Source organism: Mobula birostris, chromosome 4, assembly GCF_030028105.1.
Source record: "Mobula birostris isolate sMobBir1 chromosome 4, sMobBir1.hap1, whole genome shotgun sequence".
Lineage (NCBI taxonomy): Eukaryota > Metazoa > Chordata > Chondrichthyes > Myliobatiformes > Myliobatidae > Mobula > Mobula birostris.
This window is the reverse complement of record NC_092373.1, coordinates 70,556,777-70,571,340: the sequence shown is the minus strand read 5'-3', so window position 1 is coordinate 70,571,340 and position 14,564 is coordinate 70,556,777. Positions and strand designations below refer to the sequence as shown.

General features: G+C 38.9%; 1 protein-coding gene across 1 annotated transcript in view; it reads right to left on the bottom strand.

Moving 5' to 3' along the window:
- clstn2a (calsyntenin 2a) overlaps positions 1-14,564 on the bottom strand; it is a 578,564-nt gene that overhangs the window by 25,814 nt on the left and 538,186 nt on the right. The window contains exons 11-13 of the mRNA XM_072254628.1: positions 6,772-6,938; positions 6,207-6,355; positions 2,024-2,232 (exon numbers count right to left, since the gene is read on the bottom strand). Of these exons, the coding sequence (XP_072110729.1) occupies positions 2,024-2,232; positions 6,207-6,355; positions 6,772-6,938 (525 nt within the window). The remainder of the gene's footprint in view (positions 1-2,023; positions 2,233-6,206; positions 6,356-6,771; positions 6,939-14,564) is intronic.

Below are 14,564 nucleotides of genomic sequence, written 5' to 3'. Positions count from 1 at the left end.
ATATCTATATTGGTCCTTCACACAAAGGCATCCCACTGTACTCGACAATCAACAGTGATTACCATCACGACAGGAGGAAAAATTTCACCAACTAGCTCAAAGATAAATTTGCTGATGAGATAATGTAGCATGTTCTGTCCTATCCAACCAGCCATGGATGTAAATGTTTTCTTTTAAATTACAAAGTAATTCACAATAAAAGCTAATAGCTTTATTTAAAATACACTGAACTATAGAAACAAATATGTTATGCTGCAGAAAAATAGGTAAAAAATCCCTTACCTGAACTTACCTTTGTAATGAAAGTCAGCAGAAACAATTAAATGAATGATGTGGTAGTAAAGAACATGGACTGGTCATTCAGCTCAGTAAGATCAAGAACCAACACTAGACCTTATTAATATCAGTAAAGGAGCACGGTTCCAGCTGACTCCTGACTTAAGGCTGATTTATACTTGTGCGTCAAGCTTGCGCCGTAGCCTACGCAAGTGGGTAACGCTGTTGTGAGCATTTATACTTCTGCATTGGTGTGTCTGCTTCACTCTACAATTCGCACACGTCACGCATGCGCACACACCTGCCCGTGCAAGGCTTCATGGTCATGGTAGTCTTTCTCGGGATAAACAAGTATAAAGCGAGCGTCTGTTTTTGTAAAAGCAAAATGTGTCCTCCATAATTTCGGAGGTCTGTAAAGCTTTATGGAAAGCATTGCAGCCAGAGTTCCTTCCCTGCCCTTCAGTCGCCCAATGGGAAGCTATTGCAGCGTAGGAGGAAGTGCGATGTTACCAAGGGAACCAATCACAGTTGTTGCGGTCTGTGTTGCCACGACGCATGGGAGAGGTGCGCATCAGGCTATGGCGTACGGATCCGCGTAGACACTGCATAGGGTTTGTGGCTATGCCGTACCTACGGTGTCAATTTGACGCAGGAGTATAAATCAGCCTTTACACAGTACAGCTTACTCAAGCACACATCAAAGACACTAAACATCGGAGAGTAGACTTATACCATGAAATCAAGGGTAAATATTGGCCAGGGCACTAGGGCAACTGTAAGCTTTTATCTGATGTTATTTTTAACATCTTAATTGTTAACTATGTACATTTGTTCAATAGTAGAATTTTAGTCTCATATCCAGGAAACTCTTCTAAAAATTGTCACACACTGTCAGACAACAGTCAAATCAGCAATGTCCTTCTTTCTCTCTTTGCTAATGATAATACTGTTTCTCTCCTTTGCTTATACCAATAGCACAAGTCAATTACTTTAATATTCATACTTTGGTCCTTTTATATGCCAGTTTGCTTGTATTTCTTATGTTATCATGTGTTAAAGTAAGGAGACAAGTTACTTATTTCCTCTATCACCTTGCCTATGTGGAAGATTGTACTTCCTTTAGTATGTTATTTAATTTACAATTCAATCCAGGATTAATCTCAGCTAATTCTTAATCTCTTTGTTGTGGGGGGGGGCAAGTAGCTGATCCTTTGAGAACTTGGCCTTCCTCAGGTAAAGGAAGTCAGAGTAGAATACTAGATGCTGAGAAGAATGGGATAAAACAGAAGTGCAAATAGGTATCACAAATAAAATGTGATATTGAAATCTAATTCACCTTCCAATTGACACAAATCCCCAGAGAAGCTATAGTCACTAATCCTCGAGTTTGGATTGCTGCTTCAATACCTGTTTGGACAACAGATTGGTAACTTCTAGTTCTTTGAAATAAATTAAAAGAAAATAAATAAAGTCTGAAGAGAACAATCCTGAAATAACATTACATTTTTATTTATGTTGCATCTTCAATATGTTATAACTAGGAAATTTAATTATCAGAAAATTATTATCAAAGGACTGCAGTTTGTAAGTTGAAGGTCGTTAAAATATAAATTTAATAAAACCTATGCTGGTGTTTCAGAGCTATTCACTTGGTTTAATTGATTTTTTCAAATTTTCCACCTTTTTGGGAGAATTTTGCCTCCCTTCTTTGACATAGTTCTGTTACTAAAATGTGAAATCAACCAACCTTTGCCATCTTCACGTCCCCCTCTTCTAACAGTGCTAATGATCCTGAGGCCAGGAAATAGAACCACGCCTCTGTTGCTTTCGAACTCCGATGCTGGTCTGGAAAAATGATCCAATCCGCTAATTGTAATCTTTGGTTCAACAGGTTGAAGGACCACTATGTATCCATCGATATCTGGGACATTGATGCAAGTGTCCTCACCGAAACACCTTAGGAGATAAGCAAAACCTCAGCGAACACTGGCTATGTTACAGTCAAAAGCATGAGTCACTGGAGAAATCAATTATATTTATAAATAGTTGCTTTGCACAGTAGTGATGATCTTGAGATAAAAATGTTTCCAACTACCCTGGTTATTAATCTGAAGGCACATTTTCCCAACTCATTTACTCCTTTGAAATCTTTTATTTGCAGGTTTCTGTACTTTTCCATTTCCAGGGAAATGAATGTGACAAAGATTTATCGTTTTCTAGGATCTCATTTTCTGATTACATGCATGAGCTTAACAATAAAAAGGCCACGATGCACTGGTTTAAGTTATCAATGGCGAAAGCAAAGCTTTGCTTTTACATTATTTTAAGTCAGTATTACTTTCACCATAAAGTTTGTTATCAATAGATTTGATTTATCAGTAGACAGATGGCAATATCTCAAACTCAAAGCCAGGCAGGACTGATTTACCAAACTTGGAGGTAAGTCACAGTCAGAGCAAGACAGACATTTCAAAAGGGGTTTCAGACAATCCTCATGTAAGAAGATAAGGCACAAAAGAGAAGCATTCTGGGACACATCAAGCACTTAGCCCTGGGAAAGCAGATAAAGTGTAACTAATTTAATCAAAGAGAAGTTAGGAAAGGAAAGGAAGTACACTACATGAAAGATCTTGGCAAATACAATCCAAAGATGTTTCATAAATGTATAAAAAAACAAGCAAATACTAATTGGAACGGTACCTATTGTAACAAAAAGGTAACTTGTGGATGGTTGTGCGTAAGGATCACATTTCTCAAGAAAACGAGCTGGTCATTGACTTCAAAAAAAGGTGGGAGACACAAGCTCCTGTCCACATAATTGCTATTGAGGTTGAGAGGGTTGAAATCTTCAAGATCCCAGGTGTGAACATCACTAATAGCCTGTCCTGGTCTAACCACATTGATGCCACAACCAAGAAAGCTCACCAACACCTCTACTTCCACAGGAGGCTCAAGAAATTTGGAATGCCCGGTTAACACTTACCAATTTTTATTGATGGATTCTGTTTGGAGGCATAATGGCTTGTAATAACAACCGCTCTGCAGATGACCACAACAAACTGCAGAGAGTTGTGGACACAGCTGAGCACTTTCAGGAACCAGCCTCCCCTCTGTGGATACTGTCTCCACGACCTACTGACTTAGTAAAACAGTCAGTATAAATCAAAGATCCCACCCACCCCAAACATTATCTCTTCTCCCCTTTCCCATCAAGCAGAAGATACAAAAGCCTGGAAGCATTTACTGCCAAGCACAGGGATACCTTCTCTCCCACTGTTATCAGACTCTTGAATGGCCCTTTTGTACAATAGGATGCACTCTTGTCCTCATAATCTACCTTGTATGATTTTGCATGTTAGTTACCTGCACTGCACTTTTCAGTAGCTTTTATACTTTTTCTGCTTTGCTATTGCTTTATCTTATTTTAGTTCAAAGCACTGTGTAATGGTTTGATTTTTGTAAACAGTATACAGGACAGCTTTTCACTGTATCTTGGTATCCGTCCCTCTCGAAGGACAATGGGTGACAATGATCATCAGCACAAGCCTGGGCAGAAGGTATGGAGATCCTGAGATGCCCAGTCGTCAAGATCCTCCTCTCAGCCTCACCAGTGTAGTCCAAAAGAAAGAATATGAAGCAATACATTTGGCACCAGCTTGGCTGCAGGAGTGCCGGAAAGATGTTCAATGATGTCCAGCCGCTTTAGGAGTTCCACTCTGGATTAGGGGTTAATCCCATAGCCTTCATCTCTCCCAAGGCCGCCCACAAGGTGGTGGGGCTATTTACCCATAGCTGGGATGAGAATAATGATCTAATACCAATAAACCAATACCAATATTTTGTGACAGTCTTCACAACAGAGCAAGAACCCAGTGTTATGGAAAAATTGGAAGAGATAAACACAATGAAAGAGGAGTTATAAAGAGGTTTATCATCTTTATAAATAGATAAGTCACCAAACCCAGATAAAAGATATCACAGGGTGTAAAAAATCAAGGGAGAAAATGACAGAAGGCTTGAATACAATTTTTCATTCCTTTCTGGCTTTAGGAGATCTTGCAAGGCTTGGAGAACTAGTAATATTGTACCACTTGCAAGCCAATTAGTTTAATTTAAGTGGCGAGAAAATTATTGAAATCCATGATAAGAACCAGTAGAAATCTTAATTAGAAAGTCACATCTAAATAAAAGAGTAGATTACTTGGCTGTTCAAAGCTACTCTGGTTTATCAGATTGTAACATTAGTTCTGCATGGCAGTCTGTGCAAGAAACCACTTCAACACATTAGCATCCTTCCTTAAACAGGGGTCCAATATGTCTATATAAGGTCTCACCAATGCCCTAATTTGCAGCAGCATAACCTCAATTGTCCTGGCAATAAAGGATAGAGAACAATGTCTTGTTGGCTTCCCTAATTACTTGTTGTATCTGTATACTAGTCTTCTGCAAATTATACACTAAAACATCCAGATCAGAGCTCTGTGATGTTTCAAAACTAATATATTATACTTTTGTTTTTCTTGTTTTTTCTCCTAAAATGAATAATTCCCCATTTCCTTACATATTACTCTATTTTCAGAGCTTTCTCTGTTAATTTAATGATTTTGCATTGTAATGTATTTAAGCTCTTATCACAACACACTTTCCTACCTATTTTTGTATTATCAGCAAAATTGGAAACTGAATCTTCAGTGCCTTGATTCCAGTCATTTATATAAACTGTAAAAACTTGAGCCTTATCACTGATCCCTGTGGAATACCAGTTGTTATATCTTTTTAGCAGATGTTCCATTTCTGCTTACACCCTGTTTCTTGTTAGGCAGCCAATCTTCTATTTATGCTAAAATGATATAATTTATGCCTGTGCAACAACCCGTGTTGAAGCACTTTATCAAATGTCTTTTGGAAATCTAAAAGTAGGACATTCATCAGTTCTCTCTATCCCATAGCATCTTACTTCTTCAAATAACTCCAATAAATTGATAAAATATTATTTCCCTTTCACAAAACTTGACTGTGCCTAACTACTTGAAATTTTCTAATTGATCTTCTATAACATCTTTAATAATAACTGTTGACATTTTTCATATGATAAGCATTAACTTTACTTGTATGCAAAAATTTGCTTTCTACAAACGTATCTTCCATTTTTAAATCAATGAGTTACTTATACTCTCCTCCTACCATCACTAAATCTAGGGCAATTTGGAAAGTTAAAACTAATGCATCAAATATCTCATTATTCAGATCAGTATCCAAGGACTGGTAGACCAAATCTCCAAGAACTTTCTCTGTACCACTTCCCTGGTGATTACAATTTCCCAAAGTTTCTCTCTCCCTTCCTCTTCCTCATTTACAGCTATTTTTGCAATTTACTTGGAACCTTCAAGATAAAAATTGATACAAAACATATTATTGTTTCAGCTGCTATTTCCTTGTTTTATAATATCAATTCCTCACTCACTATCTGTTTGACCAATGGTCACTTCAAATACCTTCAGGAATTCATACCATTTGCTTGCATACTTACAGCTAGCTTTATCATAGTCTTCCCTTTATCATAGTTTTTCCCTTCCTTAATCCTTTTCCCAGTTCTTCTTCATAATAAGATAACATTCTGCCCTGCCATATTCATTTGCTCAATTATATACTTTGTCTTTAAGTACAGTCTTTAATTATATTGTAAAATTGTAAAATTCATTTAGATAATGATTTTAGGGGCTTTGAAATAATTAAGTAATCCCATCTCAACGCACAATATTGGGCCGAGTATAATGTGTTCTCAGGTTGGTTTAGCACGAGGACGTATGTTACAAAGAAGAATACATCCTAACTTTGTGTGGATGAAAGGATGGCACTCAAAATGGCATTTGCTGAATGGCCCTGACTAAAACAAAGCTGATTTTGAGTACAGTTTACAATTAACTTACTGCACTTGGCTGGATACTGCGTAGCGTCGAATACCAGGAGTTGGAAATTGTCTTGAGTTAATATATGCTACTGACTGCATTGCTCGATTTATAGTGTCAATGTCCTCCCCTTCCATGACCAAGATTGACTGGGCAGGATTAAAGTGAAACTACCAAAAGAGAACAAAATGAATTTATTACTGTGTATAATTCTTAAGAGTTGTATTAATTTAAAGTATCAGTGAAATAAAATTTCCATTTTTAACTAGATATTACACAAAATAGGACAATTGTTGGTTTCACCTAGAGTCTCTGTGAACTTGGAACAATTCTGTATAACTCTGCAAACAAGCTGGTGCTCGAATTATTACTTTGAAATATGGAAGGGTTTGACAAAAATACCTTTTAATGCAAATTAATATAAAGACATTATTTGTCAATACGAACAACGTAATTAGATTTTTCAGGGGTTCCAGCACTTACCATTATCAAAATTATTCTACAAACACTAACCTTTAGTGATCAATGATGAAAATTAATAGAAACATATCCATCAGCATAGAAGTGAGTCACTGTAATCCCTCACCTTGATTTCTTTGCCGAGGCTCTCCAAGGAATTAATATCCAAACCTTCTTTGCAGGTCTGCAAGCAGGAGATAACTTTCTGACTCTCAATCTTGCCTGGACGAATAGATAAACCTGCAAGGCTACCATGGAAAAACTGGGCAAATTGAGGCTTTAAAATTTCCCCACCTAAAGATAAAAGAATTAAAATAATTAATGTTGATTAAATGCAAGTGTAATTAAAGCTCAATTTTCTTTCTTAATAACCAATGCCTTACTATCTTTGCCATCGATAAGAACTTCTTGCCACTAGCTCAAGTTTTAGACTGAATGTATTTGTCTGAAATATGCTTTTTTAGCCTTCTTACTTCCTCAGCTTAAAATGCTGACTATTACATTAAGTGGCTCTTCCTAGAGAGTTATTTTGCTCAATGTCAGTGATTTATTTAGAACAATTGCGACATTTCTTAATTCTACTGAAATAGTCCTGTAGTAAATGATTATTAATGTATTACCAAATAATACAGTATTTAAAACTGTTACATAAACACCTAAAATGGTGACAAAGTAACGGAAAAAGCAGACGCTGTTTTCATGACTATGAAAAGAATCAATTAATCCAAACGCAGCCACCCTGACTTACACACAATATAGTAGCATATATTTAACACATATTAAAAGGATTCAAACTACATTTATTATCAAAGTGTGTTTGCAGCATACAGCCCTGAGACTCATCTTCTCCATAGACAGCCATGAAACAAAGAAAACCATGGAACCCATTCAAAGAAAAACATCAACCCCCACCTCCCAACATGCAAAAAAAAACAAACAAATTGCACCAACAGCAACAAGAATATCAATCCCCTGCGCAAAAATGGCAACAAAATGAGAATTCAAACTCCATATTCAAAATTCATCTCTTTGTAAAGTTACTTGTCCTTTTCCTTGTTGCACTTAAACACTTCCTTGTATCTAGTTTATTTGGAAAGATATTTAAGAGACACTTGGACAAGTACAGTACATGCACTGGAAAACATTTGAGAGATAGAGGCCAAACGTAGGTGGATGTCATTAGCTCAGGAAGACACCTTGGTTGCAAGTGGAGGGATAAGCTGAAGGGCCTATTTCTGTCTTGTATAACTCTAATTCAAAATTAATCAACTCAGGTTTCCATGGGATGGAATGGTCTTAGAGTCAGAGTTATACAACATAGAAACTGGCCCTGCAGCCCAACTTGGCCATGCCAACTGTGTTGCCCAGTGAGTAAGTTCCATCTGCCTGTGTTTGGCCCATAGTCCTCTAAACCTCTCCTCTCCATGTACTTATTTAGATGACTTTTAAATGTTGTTAAGATGTCTACCTCACCCAATATTTATTGCAACACACACAAAATGCTGGAGAAAGTCAGCAGGCTAGTTAGCATCTATGGAAAAGATTAAATAGTCAATGTTTTGGGCCGAGACCCTTCATGAGCCTGATGCAGGATCTCAGCCCGAAACATTGACTGTTTACTCTTTTCCATAGATGTTGCCTGGCCTGCTGAGTTCCTCCAGCATTTTGTATGCGTTGCTTAGATTTCCAGCATCTGCAGATTTTCTTGCGTTTGCAATACTTACAGCAGCTCATTCTAAACATGCAACTCTGTTATGTGAGGAAACTGTCCTTGAGCTTCTCATCTCTAATCTTAAATCTATGCTCTCAGGTTTTTAGAATGTGCTTTCCCTGCGACAAAGGCAATGTCCTTTCACCTTGTCCATTTCCCTCATGATCTTGTATATTTCCATCAGGTCACCCTTCAATTTCCTATGTACCAGGGAATAAAATCTTTATTAGTTTAGTAACATCTTTCCTATAACAGGATGATGAAAACTGTACACAATACTCCATGCTGCCTATAACTGCATCATAACTCCCCAAATCCTAATCTCACCCATTTTCTTTGCTTCCACACAGAGGCAACTTTGCTGATCTTTAAGAGAATTATTCTTTTCTCAGCTAACTTTTTACTCTTTAACCTTTTACTCCTACAGAACCTCTTGGGATTTTACTTCACCTTGCCCATCAGATCCTTCTGATATCCTTTTTTTGTCTTCCTAATTTCTCTCTCTATTTACTCCTTTTCTTCTTGTATTCATCAAGAAATTCACTAGTTCCCAGTTAATTACTTGGTATGTTGGCTTTCCTTTTTACTAAACTGGCCTCAATATCTTTCATCATCTAGTAGTCCCTGAACCTGCCAGCCTTGTCCTCTACACTAATAAGGGCATGCTGGTCCTGAAGTCTTAACATCACACTTTTAAAGGCTTCCCACTTGGCAGATACTCCTTTCCCCAGAAACAATTTCACCCAGTCAATCACTGTAAGATCCAGCCTAGAATCTGAGTTTGTCCCAGTTCACGCTTTAAACTGTGCACCATCTGTATCCTCTCCCGAACTATTTAAAAATGGACCCAAAATTACCACTTGCATAACCTCATTCCTCGGGGGAGATACAGTGTTGCACTCCTTCTAGTTTTCTAGTAGGTCCCTTTATATATTGACCAAAGTTCTTGATGTCCATATTTTTCCGCCCTAATTCTAAACCCTGCCCCTGGTATTTCTAGGGTTATGTTTGCCTCTTAGTCCAATGGCAATGGACAGCATGTGAATGTGTGAAAATAACACACACAAGTAAAGATCACTGGACTACACAGACTGCCTATTCTATCTTACATCTTATGCATCATGATTGGATATCTATTTAGCCACTCTTGTGAGACTGGCAATGATCTAGGTAAAAAAAAATGGAGAAAAATAAGATAACCATTAAGATGGTTAAAACAGTCCAGACCACACTACTTATTACATGGTGCCTGCCACTTTTATGGCCTCAGAACGAGGTACTATTTCCTTTGAAGATATACAATGAATCAGCCCTCATGACACAAGCTGTCTGCTGTATGAAACTACACCCCAGATATCAGTGTATTTAATTTGGTTGACACTTCAATGCAGTGTCATGATGGAGGTGCTCTTCTGAAGCAGCTGATATTGAGCTGTGATGTGAGATAAAGTCCTTACTCATGATCCTAAATGTTTGTAAAAGATCCCATGGCACTATTCACATAAGCAACAGTATGTCTTGTCAATATTTATCCCTCAAACATGCCATCGGACATGGATTGTCTGAGGGATCGTGCCATGTTTGGTGAAAGAAAGTTGCCTGTAAAAGAGAGCTATTGTTCTTTAATATCTAGGACAATGGCCCAATTAAAACTCATCACACGTCAATAAATGAAAGGAATTAGACAACAGTGTTAACTTAGGTTCATTTAATATTGACCATAAGTTATACTTTTTCCAGTTCAGCCAAATGAAAATGATTGTAAGTTTTATGTATATTTAAAATTTGATAGAAGGGGACAGTGGGATAGAGGGAGGCAACCTCCAGTTCCTGACCTCCTTCCCTATGTTCCGCTGTCCTTTCCTATCAGATTCTTTCTTCTTCAGTCCTTACCCTCTTCCACCTTTTCCCATAGCTTCTCACATCCTCCCCCTCACCGAACCACCCCACCTTCCCCCTAACCTGACTCGCCTATCACCTGCCAACTTGTACTCCTTCCCCTCTGCTTATTTTCTCATTATGGCTTCTGCCACCTTTCTTTCCAGTCTCATTGAAGGGACTAGGCTTAAAATGTCAACTGTTTCTTTCCTCTGAGTTCATCCAGCACTTAACCACACAGTACCCTGAGACGACACTGGTGCCAAGCTGTATGGGTCCTAATGCCCTTCCCTTGGACAACATCGGTGGCGTGGAGAGGGGAGACTTGCAGCATGGGCGACTGCTGGTCTTCCATACAGCCTTGCCCAGGCCTGCGCCCTGGAAACCTTTCAAGGCGCAAATCCATGGTCTCACGAGACTAATGGATGCCTATTTTTTTATTTGAATCCAGCAATTTGTGCATGCAGCTTAAATTAATTTATTGTAGCTTATAATACATTAAATATATTTATATATAATGATTTATTTGAATCAGAATGTGACGAAGGCTCGACACTGACTACGGACGGCACATGGTGCACTCGGTAAAACTCTCATCCCCAGCAGTAATAGTGACTGGGTCTGAACCAGAGCTGCTGCATGGAGCTGTCTCGTATAGAGGCAGCAGCAACCTGCACAGGGGTGCTGATGGTGGAGGATACCATCTTTAATTGGATAATTGAGTTAATTAGCTTTTGGTTGGTCTAGGGGAAGGGGCTTAGCAGTTATAAGCCTCAGGTTACCAAGGCTTTGGGTTTGTGGTGGTAATGCACCATTAAGCTGGATGCCAACCGCCGTAAAACAAGATACAGAGAGAGAGAGAGAGGCTTTGGGTTTAGTTTTCTTTTGTGTTTAGTCTGAGGGTAGCTATATATATATATTTTTTTCCAGTTTTTGTCTTGTTTTGAGGTACAAACGAGATAAAAGCACCTCAATCTAGTTTTGCGACTCAAGCCATCTTGTTATTTTTCTTAAACGACTGACCCACAGTTTTTTGTGACACAGAATCAGAATCAGGTTTATGATGTGAAATTTGTTAACTTAGCAGCAGCAGCAATACAATGCAATACATAATCTGGCAGAGAAAAAATAATAAATAAAATAAAAACAATAATAATAAATAAACAAGTAAATCAATTACATATACTGAATAGATTTTTAAAAAGTGCAAAAATAGAAATTCTATACATTAAAAAAAGTGAGGTAGTGTCCAAAGATTCAATGTCCATTTAGGAATTGGATGGCAGAGGGAAAAAAGCTGTTCCTGAATCGCTGAGTGTGTGCCTTCAGGCTTCTGTATCTCCGACCTGATGGTAACAGAGAGAAAAGGGCATGCCCTGGGTGCTGGAGGTCCTTAATAATGGACACTGCCTTTCTGAGACACCTAAAGGTGTCCTGGGTACTTTGTAGGCTAGTACCCAAGATGGAGATGACTAGATTTATAACCTTCTGCAGCTTCTTTTGGTCCTGTGCAGTAGCCCCTCCATACCAGACAGTGATTCAGCCTGTCAGAATGCTCTCCACAGTACAACTATAAAAGTTTTTGAGTGTAATTGTTGACATGCCAAATCACTTCAAACTCCTGATAAAGTATAGCTGCTGTCTTGCCTTCTTTATAACTACATCAATATATTGGGACCAGGTTAGATCCTCAGTGATGTTGACATAAAGGAACTTGAAACTGCTCACTCTCTCCACTTCTGCTCCCTCTGAGGATTGGTATGTGTTTCTTTGTCTTACCCTTTCTGAAGTCCACAATGAGCTCTTTCATCTTACTGATGTTGAGTACCAGGTTGTTGCTGTGGCACCACTCCACTAGTTGGCATATCTCACTTCTATACCCCCTTTTGCCACCACCTGAGATTCTACCAACAATAGATGTATTGTCAGCAGATTTATAGATGGTATTTGAGCTATGCCTAGCCACACAGTCATACAGAGTGATTTTATATAGTGATTTTTAAATGCTCAAAAGATTTCTACTCTTTAAGAGTTATTTTCACCAGAACAAACAAAAGACACGATGCTTCGGGAACAGGCCAGATTTTATGGCTGTCAATCGTGGCAAAACTTTCAATATTCACTAATGTGACATTATGTAAATGTTTGTAATTCTGGCATTCCTGCATTCTAATATGGAATTTGATACTGCTGTCAGAAATTCAACTTTCATTTATAGGCGGTATTATTTTGCAGTCTGCTGCAACCTTAATCAAACAAAATTAATGAATGAACAGTCATATCAGATGCAGTAAAAGCTTGGTTATTCAGGGAGAACCTTTGCCTAGGGCAACAGTGAGGGAGATCCCAGGCCAAGACCAGGACAATGGAGAGGGAGTCTGCAATTCAACAACAGGTAAACCAGATTAGCTGGTTCTGGTCTTCCTCTTCTTCTTCTTATTGCTCAGTCTCCTCTATTTCCCTCTTCTTATTTCTCATCCCTTCTGCAGTTCCTTGGGATTAAGGATAGCTTTCTCCAACTCCAGTTTTGCAGGTTCTGAGGCAGCTGAAGAGGTCAATGTGGAAACCATACACTCATCCTCAGGTGGGGCATGATGTGCCCCTGGGATTAGGTGAGTATTTGGTGAGATAATGTTCAGCTCTTGACATTTGTATGCTCCCAATGAATAGCTCAATGCTCTCTGCACCATCTGAAATTCTGCTTCTCTACTTTGATTGCCAGGAGTCAGTGTTGTGTTTCTTCAAAGAGGCTCTGCAAACGTCCTTGAATATTTTTTTCTCTGCCCACTTGGTAATCACTTCCTTGACAAGCTCAGAATATATTGATTGTTTCAAGAGTCTAGTATTGGGCAAATACTGTGCCCTCAGTGCTGGTGATGTTGGGTAAAATTGGTTGCTCATTCTTTTACTAGGAGGGTTTAGGGAACACAACATTGGCAGTACATTTCCAATGCCAGGCTCCAAGCCATCATTAAGCACTTCACTGAAGTATACTAAAGGATATGCTTCACACTTAGCATCTGCAAAACAAAGATTCTCCACAAACATGCCACCCTTGCACCACAGTACCCTCTGACTACGAGGATTTATGCCAAGACTCTGGAAAATTTGGTCTATCTCCCACATCATGTGAGGCACCTTTTTGCAAAGGTTGATGTCTCTGATGTGATTTAACATTGTCTTAAATATGTCAGCACAACCTATGCTAAATTGCGGAGAAGGGTAATTGAAGGGTATTTAAAAAGTGGCTCATACCTATGGCCTATCATCTACCAGTGATCCTTGCCCTCCAAAATACTTTTGCCATTTGGATTACATGAAGCACATCAAGTCCAGTACCTTCTGCAAAACAAAGCATTTTACAGTCTGGACAGATTATAAAATACCTGAATGGGATCCTCATTACATGATACTGAGAATCATTTTTTAAAAATTTATCATGCACAAAATCATAATTCTTCCTAGAAGAAAACTAATTTTGTGGTTCACAAGAGATACTGCAGATGTTGAAGCCTGAAACACCACACAAAAAACTGGAGGAACTTGGAATAGATAGCATATATGGAGGGAAATGGACTCTTTAGGTCAAGAGTTCTTCTTCAGGACAGGAACGAAAGAAGGGAGATGGTCAATATAAAAAGCTGAAGGAAAGGGATGGAGCAAGAGTGGACTATTGAGAGGTGGATCCAGATGAAAGAGGGAGAGGGGTGTAGTGGCCATGATGAAAAAAGCTGGGAGTTGATAGGTGGTCGTGACAAGGGAATGAAGAAGGTGGAATCTGACAGGACAGTGGACCATGGAATAAAGCGAAAGCGGTGAGAACAGTAAACACAGGGAGGAAGGTGTGGATGCTGGAGAGATTGAGAAAAAGTTTGGGAGGGGAAAGAAAAGGGTTATTGGGCCAGGTAAGTTAATATAGCTGAAAGGATATGCACCTGGAGAGGCAGGACAAGCAGATAAGTGAGTCACAGAGAAAGTAATCCCTGTGGAAAGTGGGGAGGGGAGTGCAAAATGTGCCTGCTGGTGGTATCGCATTAGAGATGGCAGAAGTTGTGGATATATTGGATATGGAAGCTCATGGGGTGGTGAGTAAAGACAAGGGGAATTCTAATAGGTCTTCATATCAGGGGAGGGGAGGCAGAGAATGGCATGAGGGCTGACATGCAGGAAACAGAAGAGATGTAGACGAAGACTGCTTCAATAGCTGTGGGGAGAAGACCTGAAAACTTCATTTTCTGAGAAAACAGGGCATCTCAGATATCCTGGAAAGGAAAGCTGCGTCATGGGAACAGAAGCAGCAGGGGCAGAGGAACGAAGAGAACAGAACAGCA